The sequence below is a fragment of the Malus domestica genome, chromosome 06 (genome assembly GCF_042453785.1).
Source record: "Malus domestica chromosome 06, GDT2T_hap1".
Classification (NCBI taxonomy): Eukaryota; Viridiplantae; Streptophyta; class Magnoliopsida; order Rosales; family Rosaceae; genus Malus; species Malus domestica.
This window is the reverse complement of record NC_091666.1, coordinates 32473361-32494393: the sequence shown is the minus strand read 5'-3', so window position 1 is coordinate 32494393 and position 21033 is coordinate 32473361. Positions and strand designations below refer to the sequence as shown.

Sequence of the window (21033 nt, the reverse complement as noted above, 5' to 3'; positions counted from 1 at the left end):
GGACATTCTGCTAGACTCCAGCTCACTGTCGTCAAAACTTGCTTAACTACCGTTTACGCCAAATTGCCGGAAACTCAATTGCCTTCCATGTCAATTGCAGTTTCCTCTCTCAAACGTCAGCAGCATACAAAACAAGCTAGAAACAACTAAAGATTAAAGGAAAGAGGGATGAGAAGCAAGGTCCCCATAGAACATTCAGAGTTCGGGCAAACCTCGCAATTTAGGTTTAAGGCATTTAACTCTAATAACCTTATTCATCAGCGTAGAGTATGCTACACTGACAATTATAAACAGGGAGGGTCATGATCATCCTTTCTAGGCTATAACAAATTAACAATATAGATAAGAGAAGCTTGCTAATATTCGTTCTAAATCCTCAACCTAAGTCTTCATATGGTTGCAATCAGGGAAAGAAAATCACAATGACAGACAAGATATCGCAAAATTATCGCAGGTAGAAATCTTAGAAGTTAAAGAAACGAGCGAAAATGTAATCCATCACCCAATTGCAGTTGCATTTGGATTTTATACAGATGCATTCTTGGCCAAACAAAATCGGAAAAAATGGTTTTATCAAGTACCCTTATTCATGTCAAGCACATCATTTCATTACGTGTGGAGACTAGACAAACATCCATGCTAACATGAACAGCATCTCTTCAGTTCAAGGAGAGGAATAAAATAACACAGATATTTTTTCCAGAATCCCGTAAGCCTGCAAGAAGTCAAAACAAGCTAAGAGTCATTGATACAATATAAACACGAAAACAATAAGCAAGCATCGCCAAACATAAGTACATAACCTGAGAAACCAAAGGATATAAAATATGCAAACACAATGACAGGAACCAAGGAGAGGAACAGGGAAAAGCAAAACTAAAAATTAGGAAAGAGCATGAGGATAGCCTCTATCTCTATGTATCTTCAACGGCCCAATCAGTTATGGAAACAAATTAGCACATCCAGGATGCAGCCAGATAGCTAAAAGGAAATTGAGAACCATCGGTAGAAGAGATGGTATCGGTCAACTTATGGACGTCCATGAAACAAAAGCAATTCCTACAGTGGATTTCGATATCAAATCATTCAACGGAAGATACCAGCTGTGGAAAGCAGGTATTCCAGTAATAGCATGTTTGGATTCAGATAATTTTTAAAATTACTCTCATATGGGTGGTTCACTATAGATAGAAATGAAGAGATGAGAGTACAGAATACTTGATTTCTCTGCACATTTCAAGAGGAAATAAACTTTGTGGTTTAATTTTAGAATGTCTTCAATTAAAGACTTTCTCTTTGTCTCTTTCACGCCCGTCCAAACAAGAATAAAATAAGCAAAAATATCCTTTTTCTTCTCTAGTCCTCCCGATGGATGTTTCCATGAGTTCTTCCCGAAGGAACTAAAAAAATCCCCATGGATCTTTGTTGAAAAACCACACACTAGACCTTGTTCTTTAATGTAACCAACGGCAATAGACTAAACTAGCAAATATAGAAAACTTAGAAACACACAAGACTTATACTGGTTCGACAGAACTTTTGCCTACGTCCAGTTGTGATTTCTCTGGGTAGAGAAATCACCGCTCCTTTGATTAATAATAGAGAATTACAGAACTTTTGCAAAACCCTAGAACTAATCTCTCTCTCTTGTCTCGGCTGTCACGGTTTTTCCTCTCTTAAATTTAAGCCTTGCCACACCCTATTTATAGGCATAGAGTGCAGTTTACATGTCCTTTACAGATTATAATTCCTATTCCAGAAATTAGACTTCCTTTCCAATTCCAAATAGACTTCTAGGATTTCTAATCTAAATTGAATAAGGAAACTAAGATTCTTTCGTAGCCTTCTTAGGAGAAGAATCAGTGCACCCTTTTTTTTCCCTAAAACAATCCTAAACAGAAAAGGACACTAATTGACGAGCCAAAACCTAACAACCTTTCCATTAGATCAAAACATAATTCCAAGTGTGATCACCCACCAGAGTCAAATATCAAGAGTATGCCTGTCAAACTCCAGCCAAAGCATGGATTGTGGCAAACTTTGTCTGATGCATCTCCGACAAACAAATTGAAGTTTCAATGAGATTGAAGTTATTGGAACACAGTATCTTGTCTAATATCCATATAAAGGTTCAGGATGTGCATACACAAAAAATTGATGTTAGACTAGCTACGAGAAGTTCAAGGAAGCTAAAGGTGAGATCCCATGGATGCTTTTTATCTACATACAAGGTTATCAGCACTAAGGCCTCCAGCCTGCCTTGCAAGCCATGCAGACAACATGATCCTAAAACCATGGGCAAATGACTCACAGCAATGGACGAAAGGTTTTGTACTATGTAAAGAATATATGTTATTTCAATTAACTTTCCCAAAATAGAAGATAAATATAACAGTAAACCATTTCAAAGCCAAGCAAAAGATCCATGTTTTGAATCCTCGAATCAGGTACTGAGTAAGCCTCAAGGTTTAAGGTGTAAACTACAGTGTTTATGGTGCATTTACTATATCAAACTTGTATCAACTAAGACTCATTGGATCGAAGATTTTCAGTCTCCCACGGCTATAAAAGCCACAACAATGGAGCACCCGGAAAGGTCCAGTGAAGCAAAATACAACCTAATTCAGTATTAGAGAAACTGAAATTGCACTAATCCAAAGTTACAGCCAAACTGCCACTGAAAGCAGCAATTCCTAACCAATTGAGCCTCGGAAGACAAACTTCCTGAGCAACTCACAATGAAAACAAGCTCAGCAAACTCAAAACCAACAAAACAACCTTCAATGCGAAAAACCCGAAACATAAAAAACCTTTCTCATTGCTGTCAAGCTATTAACAAAACTAAAGGGATAATCTTCCTGCACAATTCTATTCCAAAACTCAATAAAGACTCCTACTTTTGCATATATATCACTCCATCAGTACATTGTCACAAAAAGATTCAAGCACAAATAACAAAATTCCACAATTTGCACAATGCCCGAAAAAAGAACCCTAAATTAAATTAATTAAACCCTTAAATGATCAAATTAATGAAAAATTGGAGGAGGAAAACGAACCCAATTCATTTCTGGTAGCCTCCACCCTGAGCATTGTAATCCTCTTCAACGAAATCGGTCAAGTAAACCGGCGGAAATTCCGAGACGTCGAAGGTCGTCTTCTCCTTCATCAGCTTCTCCACATCGGCCTTCTTCAATACGGTGCGCTTGATCGGGGGCCGGTTGCGCCGCTGGTCGCGGGCGAAATACTTGATATCGTAAACGGTTTCCGGGTTGGAGGTGGGCACGCACGCCTGGACCTTGGTGGTGGCAGGGCACTCGAGCCGGTACTCGAGCGCGCCGGGTACGGCCAATTTGTACTCCGGATCCGCGCACGGACCGGTTATCTCCCACGGTTTCTTGAGGTAGCGCTTTAGGGTTTGGGAGAGGGATGACGCGGCGGTTGCAACCGGTTTCGCCATTGGAGGAATTTGAGATGCAGCTCAGGTGAGATACCGAGACGAAGATTTGGACTTTTTTTCGTTGGAAAATGAATTTACTCGAAGTGCACGTGTTTTCTTTAGAGATAAATTCGTAATATCAGAATTTTCATGTCCATATTTAGTTTTTTTTTCTTTTTTTACAGTGCAGCTAAATCATACAATAGGCAGTCTAATTTGGTATTGAATTTACCATCCATAAGATTTGAATTTACCTCTCACTTTTAAACGAAAGTGGAATACCACTAGACAGTTGTATTGAGTGGCATCCATATTTAGTTATTAATTTTGAGGATATTTTAATTTCACTAACATTATGTTTAGATAAAGAAAATAAACTTGAAATTTGGATAAAAGTAAGAATTTATAAATTGAAATGCACAAATTCTTTAGTTTGGATTAAAAATATAGAAATTTTAGAATTTTCGCTTATAAAAATAAACTTGGAATTTAAGACCTTTAATTTTTAACTTTAAATTTCGTATAAATAAGTGTCATTTTTTCAATTTCTGTGTGGTGACGAGTGAGAGTTTAAAAATAACAAATTTCATATTTAAATTACATTGTTCTTTTAGGTCATCTCCAACAGAAGGGTCCAGATGGCCAAAAATAGCCTAAAAACCGTGTATAACCGAGACCTAGGCCAAAAGGCTCGTGGGCCCCATAAAATCTGAAAGGGCCAAAAGGTTGGCTGGAATTTTTTTTAAAACTGTCGGTTATAACCGACATAAATAAAAGGAATAGTGTCGATTATAACCGACACAAATAGCATGTAAAATTTTGAATATAACGGCTAGCTGATGTCAGTTAGCCGTTATTTTTTATTTTTTATTTTTTTACAGTTTTTTAATTATTTTTTTATGTACAAATTTTGTTCCTATAACTTCTATTTTTTCTATAACTTCCTATAACTTCTATTTTACTAAATTTGTTTTATATTTTTTTTTAAATTCTATTTTTTTTGCTATAACTTCTATTTTACAAAATTTGTTTCATATTTTTTTATAAATTCCATTTTTTTGCTATAACTTCTAATTTACAAAATTTGTTTCATATTTTTCTTAAATTCTATTTTTTTTCCTATAACTTCTATTTTACAAAATTTGTTTCATATTTTTTTTATAAATTCCATTTTTTTGCTATAACTTCTAATTTACAAAATTTGTTTCATATTTTTCTTAAATTCTATTTTTTTCCTATAACTTCTATTTTACAAAATTTGTTTCATATTTTTTTATAAATTCCATTTTTTTGCTATAACTTCTAATTTACAAAATTTGTTTCATATTTTTCTTAAATTCTATTTTTTTTCCTATAACTTCTATTTTACAAAATTTGTTTCCTATTTTTTTTAAAATTTCATTTTTCCTATAACTTCTATTTCACAAAATTTGTTTCATATTTTTTAAAATTCTATTTTTTTCCTATAACTTCTATATTACAAAATTTGTTTCATATTTTTATAAATTCCATTTTTTCCTATAACTTCCTAAGCCATTATACAACATTAAATTAAATTAAGTAACATGAAACAACATTAAACAATATGAAACAACATTAAATAACATTAACTGACATAAAAATTATATAACATGCAAAAACAAACATTTAACAACATGAAACTTAAACAACATTTTTAAAAACATTTAACAACATAAAACTTAAATGTCTACTCCATGCTTCTTTTGACTTAAATATGTGCAACAAGATCCTGTTGTAGGTAGGCGTGGGTAAACTGGTCCTGGACCCGCGGGTAGGGGCGGATCCTTGCTGTTCGGGGCGGGTATGGGGCAGGTCCAAAAATTATAAGTACGAAACGGGGCGGGGAGGGCCGGTTCTTGGTAAATAACGAGGCGGGCCGGTTTTAAAAATTTGAGAAAACGGACCCCCGGCCCAGACCGTTCTCTACCCCTTCTAATATCTATCTTTTTTGTCAAAGATACTTCACAGACCCCCACCCAATTGGGCTAATTCACTTTATTCTCCGTCTCTCCCCTCACATTACCTTCTCTTTCTATCCCAATTCTCTTCCCTTGATCTCTCCTCCTTGCATTTTCTTTCCTTTCTCGTCTCAAACCTCTCTCAAGCCCAGGCTCCCATCTCAGACCTCAATCTTGACCACTCATTCTCCTGACATGCTGCAAATGCACTTCTACGAGACCTGTGACGGTCAACACAGTCTTCGAGTTGCACAAGCTGCTGGCCCAACTCGACCTTGTTTGACTCGCTTGAGGGGTCGGCGAACAGGCAGGATAAGGTTATGTTGGAGGTTTATTTAGGGAAGCAAATCTGCAATCTTGGTGGCGTGCGAAGGGTTGGACCAGGTGGAGAGGTACGATCACCATCGTGGCATCCTTTTCTAACTCTCCATCATCGCATCCCTAGGTAATTTATAAATTAGGGTTTCTGATTTAGGAAATTAGGGTTTCTGATTTAGGAAATTAGGGTTTTTTATTTAGGAATTTAGGGTTTTTTATTTATGTGGGTTTCTGATTTAGGAATTTTGTGGGTTTTTGATTTTGTTTTGATTCATCAACTGATGTAATTTGTAATTACGATGGTGGAAGTCTTAGATCCATGGAAAGATGACGTCTTTGGTTCGATTTACCGATTTGAACAATTTGATTATTTGTGAGATTGATTTGATGTAGTTTTGTGCGTAAGTGTAATGGGTTCTGTTTGAAACTATAGATCTGGGATTTCATGGTTTGCTTATTTCGGGACATGCATGGAAGTTAACATGTGCGGAGTATACATAAATGTTTGTAGGATTTGTTTTTTTTGTGTGTTATGAGTAGTGCAAATGAGGGTTTAAAATTGTTGGTTTTGCTTCTGCTTCTACTTAGCATATCGGGGTAGTTCCAAAATTGAATAAAAAAAAAAAGTAATTGGACCCGTGAACCCATCTCGAACCGGCCCGTTTGAAATAGGTCGGGTTAGGTCCGGTTCCCAAACTCAAAACCCTTCTACCCAGCCCGGCCTGTTGTATTTTAAAACGGGTAGGGCTAGGTTTCTCCAAATTCAGGCCCGACCCGGCCCGTGCCCAGCCCTAGTTGTAGGTACTTGTTTGTGGCACGATAACGTATCATTTTATAGCGCCTCATGTACTCATTTATAAAGATATTACCAGTTCTTAGATTGAAAGGGAAATTAGGTCCATCATATATTTTTGCACGATCCTTTCTTGACCTATTTGGATCTTCTTGGTCGTCATCAAACTTTTCATCAATATACCTATCTCGCTCATCCTCCACTATCATATTGTGTAACATGATGCAAGACATCATGATGAAGTCCAAATTTTCTCGACTCCACCCTCTTGCCAATTCGCTGATGATCTTCCACCATGTTTGTAGAATACCGAAAGCTCTCTCAACGTCTTTCCGATATGCCTCTTGGTGTAAGGTAAACAACTTTTCCGCGTCATTCCTAGGGTTTGGAATTGCTTGGACAAGTGTTGCCCACTTTGGGTAGATGTCATCTGCCAAGTAATACCCCATATTATATTGACGGTCGTTGATGTAGTAGTTAAGTTGAGGTGCTTTACCTTTTGTTAGGCGATTGAAGAGAGGTGAACGCCCAAGAACTGTAATATCATTTTGGGATTCAGTGACTCCAAAGAAAGCATGACAAATCCATGTATCATATGAGGCAATTGCCTCTAACACAACAATTGGTTTTCTCGACCTTCCGCTAAAGCCTCATTTCCATCTGGTGGGACCCGAAAACCCACGGTCTTCAGCTTTGCTAATGAGCCGATTCATATCTTCTTAATTTGGCTCGCAAAGGTACTCATCTTTGTAAACCTGAACAATTGTGTCACATAATTGTTCAAGAGTATCAATGCATGTAGACTTAGACATACCATGGGTTTCATCTATCGAATCAACTGGAGAGTCATAGGCCATCATTTAGAGTGCAACAGTAACCTTCTAATGAGGTGAGAAACCAGGGCGACTTGCTCTGTCCCGCTTCTGTCGAAAGTATGGACTGACCTGCTGGACATCATGAAGTAAATGCTTGAAAACATGACACCTCATCTGGATGTGACATTTAAAATCCTCTTATATGTACACCGAGTTGAGGTTGAAGTAGTTGTTCATCAGATTAGCATGCGTCATCGCTTTGTTTCGTGGTTTGTAAAAGTGACCAGCAATGGAGCCACCCCATTGAGGTTGTTCCTCAATTGGCTGACACATTATGGCCGCAACCATGGCTACTGTTCTGTTTTGTTTGTTGCGCCTTACTTGAACTTCTTCATCATACTCCTTATCTTCTCGTCTCATTTGCGCCCATTATTCTTCCAATTTGGAATTGGATGAGGACCCCCAGTTGGAATACGAAGAGGATCCAAAGTTGGAATTCATTGCAAACTTGAATTGAAAGAGATTGAATTAAAATAGATTGAATTCAAAGTTGTGTGAATTATAGCCCAATATCCACCCTATTTATAGCAAAAATAAAATCCAACGGCTAGCTGACGTCACTTAGCCGTTGGATTTGAATTTAAGTGGTAGTTTTTAAATAATAAATTATGTTTGGCCTTTTGGCTCTCGGTTGGAGACGGTTTTTTATGACAGAGCTAAAACGAGTCATATGGGCCTTTAACCCTCGATTGGAGACGGAGGCAAATATTACCATGTATTGTTCATTAAAATATTAATATATTGGAGGACCAGAGGGCTAAAACGAGCCATCTGGCCAGCCCTCGATTGGAGATGACCTTAAGTTAACCAAACAAAAAACTTCACAAATTCTAAAAAATAAAATTTCATCATTTTAAAATTCTTTAGTAATCTTAAATTTCCTCATCCAAACTTTTGTCCTTAGTTCTTGATTGCTTTATCAGTAAACTTAAAATTTAACGAATTAAAAACTTAAATATGATTGAACTATTTAGGTGGTCATGCCACTCGAAATAAGATCCTCTCCGGATCCATTCCATTCAGATTTTTCAGATTCTTCAATCATATCCGTTCAATCAAAAATGAAAAGTCGGGAATTAATTAACTTTTTTTTGTTCATCTTCTTTCTTCTGCTCACTATTCTCTTCTCTCCCTATATCGGAGGACTTGATTCCAGTTTTGGGCAACTAAAGATCGGAAACGATGGTGTAGGCATGATGGGTCGGCTGTCGGAGCCAGAACCCATCGAAGAACGCAAAAAACCAAAGAATTCAGAAGATCCAAATGAAAGAGATTAGGAAAAAATCTCGACCCGTGTCACTCTAGCAAAAGAGTGGCAATAGACTACAAGAACACTAAAAAAATATAGTATGCATCGAATCTACTATCTACCAAAGTTTTGGACTCATTTCTTAATTACCTAATCATTAAACTTACAATTTAACGAATAAAATTTTGGTATATAAGATATACAGGAGCATATATATATATTCTAGGCTTTTTATTCAAAATGGTCCCTGAGATTTGCATCATCCATAAGTTTGGTCCCTGAGATTTAAAATCAATAGAAGTAGTCCCTGAGATTGTCCACCATCCATGATTTTGGTCCTTCCGCTGAAGCTTTTGGCCGGAAGTTTGGGTAATTTTCAAAGCTTCGTAACTCAATCGTTTCTTAACCAAATTCGACCCATAATATATCAAAATGAAGATAGGAAAGTGTAGAATAAGATTATATCTATTTGGAAGCCTAATGATTGCTGGAGATGATCAGAAAATAGCCTCAAAGTTGACTGGTCCGAGGGAAAACTGGAAAACTTGCCAGAAACTCGCCGAAAACTGGGTAAATTTTAAACGTTCATAACTTCTTCAATACTCAACGAAATCAAGTGATTCAAAAACGAAAATCATACTTCTAAACAAAAAGAAGAGAATGGTACCTTTTTTAATGGCTAACTCGCCGTGATTTGATCGGAAACCGGCTAGAAAGTGGCTGTTGAAAAACGAGTCGGCAACTTTCGAGCCTTTTTCCGGCCAAACTACGGAAATTTAGCAATTGAAAAAAGGTACCATTCTCTTCTTCTCGTTGAGAAGTATGATTGTTGTTTTTGAATCACTTAATTTCGTTGAGTATTGAAGAAGTTATAAACGTTTAAAATTTACTCAGTTTCCGGCGAGTTTTCCAGTTTTTCCTCGGACTAATCAATTTTGAGGCTATTTTCCGACTATCTCCAGTAACCATTGGGCTTATAATCTTATTCTATACTTTCCTATCTTCATTTTGATATATTATGGGTCGAATTTGGTTAAGAAACGATTGAGTTACGAAGATTTGAAAATTGCCCAAACTTCCGCCAAAAGCTTCAGTGGAAGGACCAAAATCATGGATAGTGGACAATCTCAGGGACTACTTCTATTGATTTTAAATCTCAGGGACCAAACTTATGGATGATGCAAATCTTATGGACCATTTTGAATAAAAAGCCTATATTCTACTAATATAATTTAGTTATATACAATTTTGAGCAGATTCTTTGTGAGAACATGCCAAACCGAAATTCCTCTCATTTTTTTATTATGTATTTATTCAAAGATTATGTCTACAAAAAATTACTCAAATTTGAAACCATATGACTCTTGTATTAAGGGTTTAGGGTTTCTTTATAGAACTGTATTTATCTATTTTCTTCACTACAAATAAATGTCTTAATGATTTTTGAATTGTCTAATTTTTTGCTTAGATGATCTATGAAGATCTAAAAGATAAACAGTTCGGATTTTTAAAATGCATTACAAAATAGACCCCAAAAAAGTGTGTGTCAAAAATTATGTAAAAAATGTAGTGTAAATACAAAACCAAGCAAACCAAAAATAGTGTGGGTCAATAATGTACGTTGTAACACCAACCACACCATCCCGTCAGCGATGCTGCTCCTTGTGGCCAAAAAAGTCATCTTTCTTTTCTCAATTTCTCTCATCTCTCTTTAAATAAGCGGAGCGAATCAATTCGCCATAAATTAAATTTAAGAAATATGGTTAGACCTTAACACTAAGTGATATTTTTTTTTCAAATTAAATGATCCAAAAGTTTTTTTTTTATAACTTTATTCTTGTCGTAATATCATATGTGGAGAGCCTATATAGATAGTTTGCAATTATTCATCCAAAGAAAAATCAGATCGATTATTATTCAAATGAAGAAAACCGGATTAGTTACTCTTCATGCACACTATTTCACTATTCATTTGAGAAAAGTTTGTAAAGTGAATAGTATTGCTATAGTAATCTTTTGCCAATAAAACGAGAGCATACATAGGAAGTGAGAAGAAGAAGAAAGAGAGGAGAGAAAAACACAGAGAGGAAAGAAAGAGGAGTTATGGAGTAGAAGGGAGAGAAGAGGAAAGAAGAGAGATGCAGAAGAAATTACTAGTGAGCCAGAATAGAGAAAAAAGAGAAAATAGTGAGAGTTATTTTGTATTCCTATTATTTTAGATAATGAAAAAAAGAATTATTATTGTCCCAATGATGTAGGCACATTTGCCAAACTTTGTAAATATTATGTCTTATTTACTTTATTTCACTGTACACATATCGTCGACTTCACATTAATTCCAAAATTAAAATAATTTTCCTTATTTATTTATTTATTCCTGAAGGTGCTCTTTCTCTTGTGATCTGACCAAACATATAAAAAGCTTCAGCCTTGGGCATCTTGAGGCATCTTTCCCCCATTTCTTCTGCCCTCCTATCTTCAAGGACTGCTCTCTCTCTCTCTGCAGCTTCACTTTGCTTCCTCTCAGCCCACAGATCTCTCTCTCTCTCTCTCTCTCTCTCTCTCTCTCTCTCTCTAAAGCTCAGATCACTGCCAAGCAGGTACTCCAGATTCCTCTCTCGAATCCAACTTTCTTTATGTTTACAGTTGACTGCCTCTGCTGGTTAATTTCATATTTTATTTTATTTACTTGTCAACATATTATAGTGATTTGATCTGTTAATATCATGTTTTCGCAATTAAATCTCATCATTGCTTTTGGTGTTGGTGCTAATCAATTTCTGTGCTGTTCGTATTTTTCTAAATTAGGGTTCATAAGGTTGTAATTAGATATTGTTTTGTTTATCAGTATGATTATTAAGTTCTGGGCTGCTTCAGTTTTTCAGATGACCCTTTTTGTTGTTTGGTCAAGTTCACTTGGTCTGCTCCATTTGGGTTTTATTGGGATTACCATAACATGAATAAATACTTCTGGGTTTTCGAAATTGCTTGTAATCAGTTTGCGAATTTCCGCAATTTGAGCATGTATTAGTTCCTAATGTGTGGTTTGTATTATTGTGATGTTACACTTAGGTACTCGAAACAATTTTAGCTCGTAGTACTTGGACTTATGAGCTCAAAGACAAAGCCTTTTGCTCTTAGTGCTTGTAGTACTTGGACTTAAAGTGTTCGTGTCGTGCGTACTTATCAGGTTATTAGAGTTTCGTAGCATAGCTATTACGACTCTTTGCTAATTTTCTGATTCTCTTGTTACAAAAACGATATCCCAAATGTGTCATTGGTTATGCCCGTATATTCATTATCAAATCTTACTAGACCTTTTACTGCTTTAATCTGCCTTATGTTTTCAGTGTATTGATTGTTTTATTGGTTGGTTATGATTTTAATGTGTGGTTGTGATATTATACTTGTGATTGAATCTCCTAAACTGTTTTAGGCTTTTAGCTCATAGTAATTTAACTTATGAGCTCAAATACAAAGCCTTTGCACTCTAATCTGGCGCTTACAGTGCTCCTGTATGCTTATCCTGTTATAAGATTTTTGTATTGTAGTTTTACTTTGCTACTTTGCTGATTATCTTGTTACATATACGATATTCACAATGTATCTCTTTCTTTTTGTCTCTTGTTGTTATTGTAATTTTCTTTTAACATCTTAGTAGTTTCGTCAATATATTCTTTTACTACTAGTACATATTTTAAACTTTCCGTAGATAGTCATGCAGGAAGCGACTCCTGCCCCTGCTCCCAGTGCCCAACTTGTTGGCAATGCCTTCGTGGAGCAATATTACCATATTCTTCACCAATCTCCACAGCTGGTGCATAGGTTTTATCAGGATTCGAGCTCACTAAGCAGGCCGGATACCAAGGGCAATATGACAACAGTGACAACCATGCAAGTATGTATTCTTTCGTTCATATATGTTCATGATGCAGTTTCTACTTCAAGGCCTTAGATACGTTGGAATATGCTCATGATTCGGTTTTGACAGAAAGATTATTTTCATAACAAGTTTCGAAATTTGACTTTTCGTTTTTGTATGGCTTAACATGAATTGGGCAACTTTTTTTCTTTACGTTTCCAATTCAGTTTTTCACTTTAATGCATTAAAGAAGTTTAATTTGTAGCAAGCATGTAGAAAAATATATATTTTACAATGGTTGAACATGAATTTGGCAGCTTTTCCATAATACATTGTTGTATTAAATTTTTCTTTAAGTGCATGTTGAACAAACATGGACAGGATGTCTATTTGATGCTTCCAAATTTAGACATTTATGGACCAATTATAACCGGCCTAAATGGTAACATTTTTTATATGATTGGTGGCTGATTCAGATGGCCAGTGCTCTAGTCATGAAATGATGAAAGTTTTGGTATATTGCATGTTGAACATGTTACAGTATAAAAAGCGAGGCATTTAATGAATCAAATTCATGACCTTTTTCAGACCAAACTTTTTGTTTTAAAAATTTTGAAAAATTCTGCATCACTTCTTGGCCTTGGATATAAACTGAATTGAGAATCCTGAATTTTTATTATAAATGATAATTATTGATGATAAATATTACATTTGTTAACATTGCACTATCTATTGGAACAGGCAATAAGTGAAAAAATTCAGTCCTTAAATTATGGAGACTATACGGCAGAAATAAAAACAGCAGACTCTCAAGAGTCTTATGAGAAAGGGGTGATTGTTCTTGTGACTGGATGCTTGACTGGAAAGGACAATGTGGGAAGAAAATTCGCACAGACATTCTTTCTAGCTCCACAGGAGAAAGGTTACTATGTATTGAATGATGTTTTTAGGTATATTGAGGACAACGAATCATTGCCGACCGATACTGCCTCAGTCAATGGCGTCAATGAAAGTGCTCCAGAAGCTATTGTGACAGCAGATCCAGGTTAACATTAGTTTTCTTTCTTCCTATACCTTTTTGTGATTTGCTTTGCCTTTCATTTTCAAATTGCTTTTATGTTTGTCCAGAGCCTATTCACGCTCCCGATCATCTTGTGGTGGACCCTGCTACTCCCTCTGAGGAAGAAGATCTCAATAATGGTGCTGAAGTTTGTGATCCTTCAGATAATGACGAAGGATCGGTTGTTGAAGATGAGCTTGTGGAGCCTGAGCCCCCAGCTCTTGCAAGTCAGAATAGAGGTCTTGCAGAAGTTGAACCAACCCCTGATCCTGCCCCTGAAACTCAGGAGGATGCTCCAAAGAAATCATATGCATCAATTGTGCGTTAAGGCTCATAGTTGACGTTTTTAGGAGAAAGTATTTTTACTTTTCGCGTCAACTGATTTTGGCGTGCTTTTACTTTTCAGCTATTGGAGAAAAGCACAGCCAGTCCTGTCCGCGTGGTTTCCCGTACTGTGAGGACAGTATCTGCAAACAGTGATCATCAATCCGCTGGTCCTGCAAAACCATTTCCTGCGCCAGAGGCATCAGCTCCTATAGGTGACGCTGCCCCTGAAAGCAGTAACACTCATGAGGAAGGTAAATAATACTGAGCTTTCTGCCTTTGTTTACTCTCAAACAAAAATAGTACTCATCTTTCAATGGTTGGGTTGCTCAGTTAACTACCTTAACACTCGCCTGAGTTTTGGGCTCGCATTTACTCTTTCATGAATGATGCATGATCTGTTAGCTATTTATTGTCATGCAAACAGCAAGATCAAACTTATTCGTGTTATGGGTTATAATCTAATCTACAATTTATTCTTTACAGCACCTGAAGGTTACTCCATACATGTACGGAATTTGCCGTACGATGCAACAGTGGGACAACTTGAGAAGGAGTTCAAGAAGTTTGGGCCTATTAAGCGTGATGGGATCCAAGTCAGGAGTAGTAAGGTATTCTTCGTTTGTATAATTCACTTCCTGATCCAACTGATAATTCTTTGGTGTAACCTTACAGTTCATATATTTGTCTTTCTAGCAGCAAGGATTCTGTTTTGGCTTCGTTGAATTTGAAAGCTTGAGTTCCATGCAAAGTGCACTTGAGGTAATGTGCTTCACTTTCATATTCCACTTGTCAAATTCCAAGGGCCTGGTTTTTAGCCTACAATTAGTGTTCCAGTTTGGCTCGTTTAGTTCAAAACTGTAGATATATTATAGTCATTTATATTGGCTCGAGGACATTTTGTTTTGTATTTTCGGTTAGGAGGGGCCACAAGGCCCAAAGATAATTTGCTCATTAGCATTAACATGAAGACATCTTTGTTTTCTTGATAAAAAACAGCATGGACACTAATTTGGAGTTGAAAATGGAGGTATTGTCCCTCGTGAATATCTACTGGTGTCCCTAGAATCCTAGATCTGTTGTTTGAGTGATAGAAAATTATAATCTCCAGTGTTTTTTGTGTTTACAACCTCACTGGAATATAAGTGCAGTTTGATTGGATTCTCATACTAAAGTGTTTATTCATAGTTGTGGGTGCCATTTTATGTTTATGTATCTTGTATCATTGTATGTTTATTCAATTGTGAGCTCGTTGAAAATCATTGCAGGCCTCACCTATCACCATCGGGGATCGCCTAGCAGTGATTGAGGAAAAGAGAACATCAACTCGAGGTAAGCTGGGGTTTATAGAAGGTTGCTAGGTAAAAGATAACTCCTCTTAAATAGTGTTAAGCTAACGAAACTTCTGGTTGTTCAGTTAGTAGTGGTGGGAGAGGGAGGTTCACTTCAGGAAGAGCTGGCTATCGGAATGACAATTTCAGGGGTCGTGGGAACTATGGTGGTGGTGGCCGTAGCTTTGGCAGGAATGAATTCAGAAACCAGGGTGAGTTTTCTGGGCGAGCCAGGGGCTCGGGAGGACGCAGTGGAGATGGTTATCAGCGGGGGAGTTCCAATGGAAGAGGTGGGCGTCAAGGTGGGGGAAACCGCATTGCCTTTCCCCCTACTTAATGTTTTTTGAGAGAAAGTGGTGGATAGACAATTTTTTTGCACACAAGAGGGTCACTATTTCTTCCCTTTCTTTTCCTTCAATTGCAATTTGTCGGATAAAAGAGTTGTATTGAGCTATTAGAAACTTAGGTTTTTTGTTAAATTTCGAGTTTCTGCGAAGATTCATGTTTTTTCCCCTTCCTTTTTTGGATAACCTATGTTTATCTTTAGATTATTTTCGTAGAGCTTACACGGCATGAGCAAGTTGTGTTAGTTCAACGTACTTCTATGAATCCAGATCTATATATTTATGTTATTTCGGTCATGAAATTTCTCATCTCCATTTTTTCATAGATATATCTAAAGCATTCACAGTTACACAAAAGGGCCAAAATAATGATGGTCTCGTCCCAAGTGAGGAGACGAGCTTTCATGCAACAAAAATGTCACTGTGTCGGTATGCCAAGCCAAAAACGCACGATAGTGCATGATTGGCTTAGGACATCGTCACTGTGGCATCTCGGTGCAAGCAAGTTCTCTCTCCCGAGATAGACCAAGCTCATCAAATTTCAATTTGATTTCTGCAAGCTGGATACAAGATTTGATGCAGCAAAAGCAGCTGAACCACCAGCTACTGCAGCCAAAGCAACAACAGCTTGTAACCCTATCTCCAAGGGAGAATCCTCAGGCACAAGATAAACAACAAATGGACCCAAAACCAGCAGTCCTAAGCTTAAGCTCAGCAATGCCCCGGGAGTTCCAGGGTCGGTGGCCGCTGACAGGATTCCGAATTCCTCCGCTTTGGAGAGCAACCCTAGCTTCTCTATCGTCGACAATGAGAGCCCGGACTTCTCTGCCGTGGATAGCAGGCCGGCTTTCTCCGCTTTGCTCAGTAGCTTCAGTTGCTCCACCCTTGTTAGTAGCTTCACAGATGAATTCTGCAATGCGTAAAGAATCCCACGTCGGAATACTAACCAAAGAAATTACGATATATATAACGAATGATTCTATTCTAATACCACCGAGGGCCGAGGCATTTTGTGATAAAACCCGACAAACATATTTTGAAGAGAAGAAGAAAAGTACCCACCTTCTTGGAGCTAAGTGTTTTGGTAGCTGAAGGCATGGGTTTCTGGGTAGCCATGGATTGGATGAGGAGGGGAGGGGAAGAAGCAAAGTTACCCCCTTTTGCCGCCGCCGCCGCTCTGAAAGTGAAATGCACGCCTCCTGCGCTGCTGCAAAATGCTCCGGCCTCCATTTTTCTCCCCCGCTTTGTGTCAGTGTGTCTTTAGAGCGATGATTGAATCTTTGAGGAAGGCTTTGGTTTGGGCTTAAATTAGTGGACAAGGAAGATCAGGTTCGTGTTTCCAAAAAAAGGAAGATCAGGTTCGTTGTATACGTGTCACTATGTGGACCGCTGGATGGAAAGAGAGAGGCTGGTAGACAGTAGCTTTCTACCTTTTTTTAGCTTTTTTTTTTCCTTTTTTTTTAATCTTTAAATTGAGTTTTTGTTTTTATATTTGTTATTTGAATCTAATTTCACATGATTTATAGTCCTCAAATAATCAAATTGAATAAATTAAATAAAAACAACAAATAAAATTAAATAATGACATATAGGAAGAGGAAAAAAATGTATGTTTATGAATTTTTATATCATATTATAAAAAGTCACATCATTTATTGACAGATTTAATTGTGACAACCTAACATTGAACTTAGATTCCCCAATTTTGTTGTATTAAACTGTTAAATCCAAAACATAGGTACTGAAAATTTTGATGAGTTAAAGTTGAGAGAGTTAAACTAAAATTGACCATGTCTTTACAATGCAATATTTTATTCTTAACCACTCTAATTAACTAATCATAAAGATTTATTCTCGAGTGTAAAATGACATACACACTGACTTGACCAATTAGACTCTAATTGTCTAATCGAATCAGGTACCAAACCTTTTTTTATATTACCCTATTTATCTATTTATTTATTTTTGAGCAGGCGATATTATTTACACTAAAGAGTAGGAGAAAGGCTAAGCCTCACAATGGCCGAGCTATAATAATGTGATTCAAATTTGGCGAAAATCGAACCCAAAACCTCTCGCCTACAAGTGAAATGGGTATCACTAGACCACAGTACTAATGTCGCTCTATTTATTTATTTATTTTAATTTTGTAATGAGAGAAATGGGTTCACTAGATCGTAGTACTAACGACTGTCTATTTATTTATTTTAATTTTGCAATGAGTAACCGAGTGAGTGCGGTTGTTTTGGTAATTTCGTCACTTGCCTTCTCCCTTTTAACTGGATTTCGCACGGTCGCATTCTTTTCCCATTGAGCTCCCTCCAATTCTCAAAACCCCCAAACCTAAACCCTAACACCCAAACTCCCTCTCCCTCTCCACACATCAATGGCGGACTTCAACGTCTCACTTGAAAAGGCGAAATTTTTCTTGCAGTCGCAGTATCACGACGAGGAGAAGTGGGCTCTTAACATGGTAATCTCTCAAATACTCTCCTACTTTTCAATTTTGATCGAAGCTTCAAGAATTTGTATCTGGAATATCTTGGTTTTAATTTCTCCTTTGGCTTCAATTTCCGCATAATTTCCTACATATATATGTATATGATTTTGTATGTTTTGTCCATAGGATGTGGGAAAGTTTATATTTGTTTGGATTAGAATTTATAGCTATACAATGACTTGTGATTGCGATTCATGGATGTTCTCGGGACTTCTGTTATGTTGAAATCCTCCAGTGTGTGACAGATATCGTCATCGTGTAATATTTGCGGGATGTGAGTGGCCGGGCAACCAGCTGTATTGCATGATTGATTGGCCACTCGCATCCTGCAGCTTTCGCACAAGATTTATCCCACATTGGAGGAAAAACTTAGTCTGTTATTTGCCTATTGTTACGAAGTTGTTAATGGAAAGCGGGGTTTTCAAGAACAGGGGTTACTAACGGTTCATTTAAGTGTCCTGTAATCAGACTTTCTTAGGTGTTGTGTATTTGAATTGATATCACTAAATGACTAATCAGCGTTGTATGATCATGTCGTGCTTTTTGTTGTTGCGTAAGCTTAATATGTTAGTTTTAGGAACTTTAGAAGTGGAAGAAAATGTGCCTTCTATGTTAGATCAGGAAAGACATGAAATTTAGTTATTAACATTACGGTACATGGATGGGATAATTTCCTAATCGATTTACGATGCCTTTTGCCTATAACGATAGATGTGCTTTTAAGTCATGCGTGTCTCACTGTCTCTTTAATGTTTGATCTTTGTGTGGTGGAAAATTTGTACCTGAGGCCAAACAAAGCTTTTCCTCACATACTTTAGATATGAGGAAAGTTGCCTTGTATATTTTTGGGAACTTTAATGAAAAGCTCTCGGTACTGTTCACTTTAACGAAAAACCATATTTTTACACTAAAAAGTCAATCCTAGTACTATTCACCTTACCTTTTATTTTGTCCTTATCGTTAAAACTCAAAGTTTTCAAGCTCTTTTCATTAGTTTTTCTTATATTTTTAGCCTTGTTATACTGTAGATAAACCTTTCTATTCTTTCGGAACTGCGAGTTTTATTTGCTTTGCATAGATGCTGGATGGTTATCTCACTCATACAAGTCATAAATTCATCTTTTTTTTTTTTTTTTTTAGAAAATGATAAGACAAGAGAATTAAAAGTGTGTTCTCTATCTCGCAGAAATTGCTGCGTGCTGCAGGGCTGTTTGCAGGATCGATTCTGCTAATGAGGAGTTATGGTGATCTGATGGCTATATGAGCTCTACCAATATGTCGTAGGCCATCTTATTTAGCAAGTTCTGTACGGTTCCTTTTGTTGCTTTTGCAGATTTGTTTAGCACTCTGTTAAGTTACAGGGTTTCCCTGTTTACTTTTATCGTGTCGATGTTAGTAACCTAAATGTGTTTCCAAAAACATAAGAATGTGGTTCTATTGGAGAGTTTTTGAGATGAATGAAGTTACTCAACTTTCATATACTGAATGGCTGATTATCGATTGCGTATTCATTTGATTTTCCATGCAACTCATTCACCATTAGACGGTGAAGAGAATTTTTTTGATACAAGCGATATTGGTGGATGAGATTTCGAACACAGAATCTCTGGATGTTATAAGATAGTTTCATCTTAGGGCGTCGGCTTTGGCTTCAATGGGCTTTAGGGTTCGCATTAGGGGTTTGAGTGGTCCGGAGCGCCATTGCAGGTGAGTTTGAAGGTGAAGAACGGATCAATTAGACCCATTGGGTCATTTATTATGGGGCCAATTTACAAATAAGAAAAATAGGTAATCCAAGCGAGTATTTTATCCAATTGAGGGAAAAGATATTTGTCGCATTCCAAGGGAGTCAAACTTCAGATATCTTATTTACATGTATATGAGCGATATTTCTACTTTAAGGGGAGAATGAGGGTTTGGACGTTGAAGAGGATGGTCTTAACCACTAAGGCAGTTCACTATTTACCACCAAATCGTATTGTTAATTGGTGGGTTTCGTATATGCTCTTAGTATCTCAAAAATACTTGCCACCAAATCATATTGTTAATTGGTGGGTTTCGTATATGCTCTTAGTATCTCAATTTTTGCAAACATCTTTTAAAATAGGACTCGTTTGAGATTATTTTTTTAAAATGCACTTTAAGGCTAGAGATGATAAATCAACTCTAGGTTGTTAATGGGTATTCATTTAGTTTGATTTCACCTTACACCGTCATCATCATTACCAATCTCATCTCTATATTACGATGATATCAAATTGAATGGATCTTAACAGGTACTCATTAGCAACTCAATAGATTGATTTGCCACCTTTAGGCTATCAAAAAAGTGTTTTCACCCTTCTAAATACAATTCTAAACAAGACCTTGTGTTCTCCAAAAAAAAAAAAAAAACAAGACCTTGTTCCCCATCGAGTTTTTTGAGTATGAGTCTCCTCTCTTTTTTCCCTCATCTTCTCTTCACTCCTATTTAAACGGTCATGATTAAATCACGTCAATATTTTATATATTAATTTTTTACCAAAATAAAAAATATGGAAGGAGAACAAATAATCCTACTCCCGACTTTTTATCTCCACTTGGCAGCCGTTGGTCCGAGACTCCTTGTGCTCCGGGCCCATGGTGCGAGATCTTGGCCCGCGGCGCATGCAACATGACAGCGGAGCACCGACACAACAACCCCCATGACGTGGTCCGTTCCCGGGGTGCATCACGTGGCCCCTACAACTTGTTGGGGAGTTACGGGACCCGCCTCGCTGACTTGGCACCTTGCTGCCGCATGGCGCACACTTGTCACATCGGATCTGAGAGACAGCGAGAGAGAATCCTCTCAATTCCTCGCCGCGGGTTTTTAATCTGAAAATCATCGATTGTCGAGTTTTTGGTGGTGTGTTTTCGTTGCACAAAATGTTATGATTTATATAATCGTGAATATTATTTGTCCAAAAAAATATATATA

At 37.0% G+C, this 21033-nt stretch overlaps 4 protein-coding genes across 7 annotated transcripts; 2 read left to right on the top strand and 2 right to left on the bottom strand.

Moving 5' to 3' along the window:
- Positions 1 to 435: 435 nt before the first annotated feature.
- LOC114825419 (uncharacterized) lies at positions 436 to 3577 on the bottom strand. The gene is made up of 2 exons (XM_029104095.2): positions 3060 to 3577; positions 436 to 715 (listed from the first exon to the last, which is right to left on the bottom strand). Exon 1 carries the CDS (start codon positions 3458 to 3460, stop codon positions 3065 to 3067), a length of 396 nt encoding a protein of 131 aa, XP_028959928.1. The 5' UTR covers positions 3461 to 3577; the 3' UTR covers positions 436 to 715; positions 3060 to 3064.
- Positions 3578 to 11012: 7435 nt separating this feature from the next.
- LOC103437896 (nuclear transport factor 2) lies at positions 11013 to 15876 on the top strand. Of its 4 annotated transcripts, none has more exons than XM_008376419.4 (9): positions 11013 to 11253; positions 12366 to 12551; positions 13257 to 13560; positions 13644 to 13894; positions 13982 to 14153; positions 14386 to 14510; positions 14596 to 14661; positions 15168 to 15231; positions 15317 to 15876. In XM_008376419.4, exons 2-9 carry the CDS (start codon positions 12372 to 12374, stop codon positions 15565 to 15567), a joined length of 1413 nt encoding a protein of 470 aa, XP_008374641.1. In that variant the 5' UTR covers positions 11013 to 11253; positions 12366 to 12371; the 3' UTR covers positions 15568 to 15876. The 4 variants fall into 4 exon arrangements, with proteins under 4 accessions (XP_008374641.1, XP_070680284.1, XP_008374643.1 ...); XM_070824183.1 differs by having other exon boundaries at positions 11053 to 11253; positions 12370 to 12551; positions 14599 to 14661; XM_008376421.4 differs by having other exon boundaries at positions 11057 to 11253; positions 14599 to 14661.
- On the bottom strand, positions 15877 to 17066 carry LOC103437894 (uncharacterized). Its single transcript, XM_008376418.4, has 2 exons — positions 16637 to 17066; positions 15877 to 16484 (listed from the first exon to the last, which is right to left on the bottom strand). The coding sequence occupies exons 1-2, from the start codon at positions 16802 to 16804 to the stop codon at positions 16116 to 16118; spliced, it is 537 nt and encodes a 178-aa protein (XP_008374640.1). The 5' UTR covers positions 16805 to 17066; the 3' UTR covers positions 15877 to 16115.
- A 783-nt stretch (positions 17067 to 17849) lies between these two features.
- LOC103437893 (mitochondrial import receptor subunit TOM5 homolog) lies at positions 17850 to 19553 on the top strand. Its single transcript, XM_008376417.4, has 2 exons — positions 17850 to 18047; positions 19261 to 19553. Exons 1-2 carry the CDS (start codon positions 17961 to 17963, stop codon positions 19336 to 19338), a joined length of 165 nt encoding a protein of 54 aa, XP_008374639.1. The 5' UTR covers positions 17850 to 17960; the 3' UTR covers positions 19339 to 19553.
- The last annotated feature ends 1480 nt before the right edge of the window (positions 19554 to 21033 follow it).

Coding starts and splice junctions, on each gene's coding strand:
- LOC114825419 (XM_029104095.2), bottom strand. CDS start 3,460: ATGGCGAAACCGGTTGCAACCGCCGCGTCATCCCTCTCCCAAACCCTA.
- LOC103437893 (XM_008376417.4), top strand. CDS start 17,961: ATGGCGGACTTCAACGTCTCACTTGAAAAGGCGAAATTTTTCTTGCAG. Junction 18,048..19,260: donor AGAAGTGGGCTCTTAACATG/GTAATCTCTCAA, acceptor TCTATCTCGCAG/AAATTGCTGCGTGCTGCAGG.
- LOC103437896 (XM_008376419.4), top strand. CDS start 12,372: ATGCAGGAAGCGACTCCTGCCCCTGCTCCCAGTGCCCAACTTGTTGGC. Junction 13,895..13,981: donor AGAAATCATATGCATCAATT/GTGCGTTAAGGC, acceptor TTTACTTTTCAG/CTATTGGAGAAAAGCACAGC. Junction 14,511..14,595: donor TCCAAGTCAGGAGTAGTAAG/GTATTCTTCGTT, acceptor TTGTCTTTCTAG/CAGCAAGGATTCTGTTTTGG.
- LOC103437894 (XM_008376418.4), bottom strand. CDS start 16,804: ATGGAGGCCGGAGCATTTTGCAGCAGCGCAGGAGGCGTGCATTTCACT. Junction 16,485..16,636: donor AAACACTTAGCTCCAAGAAG/GTGGGTACTTTT, acceptor TACGCATTGCAG/AATTCATCTGTGAAGCTACT.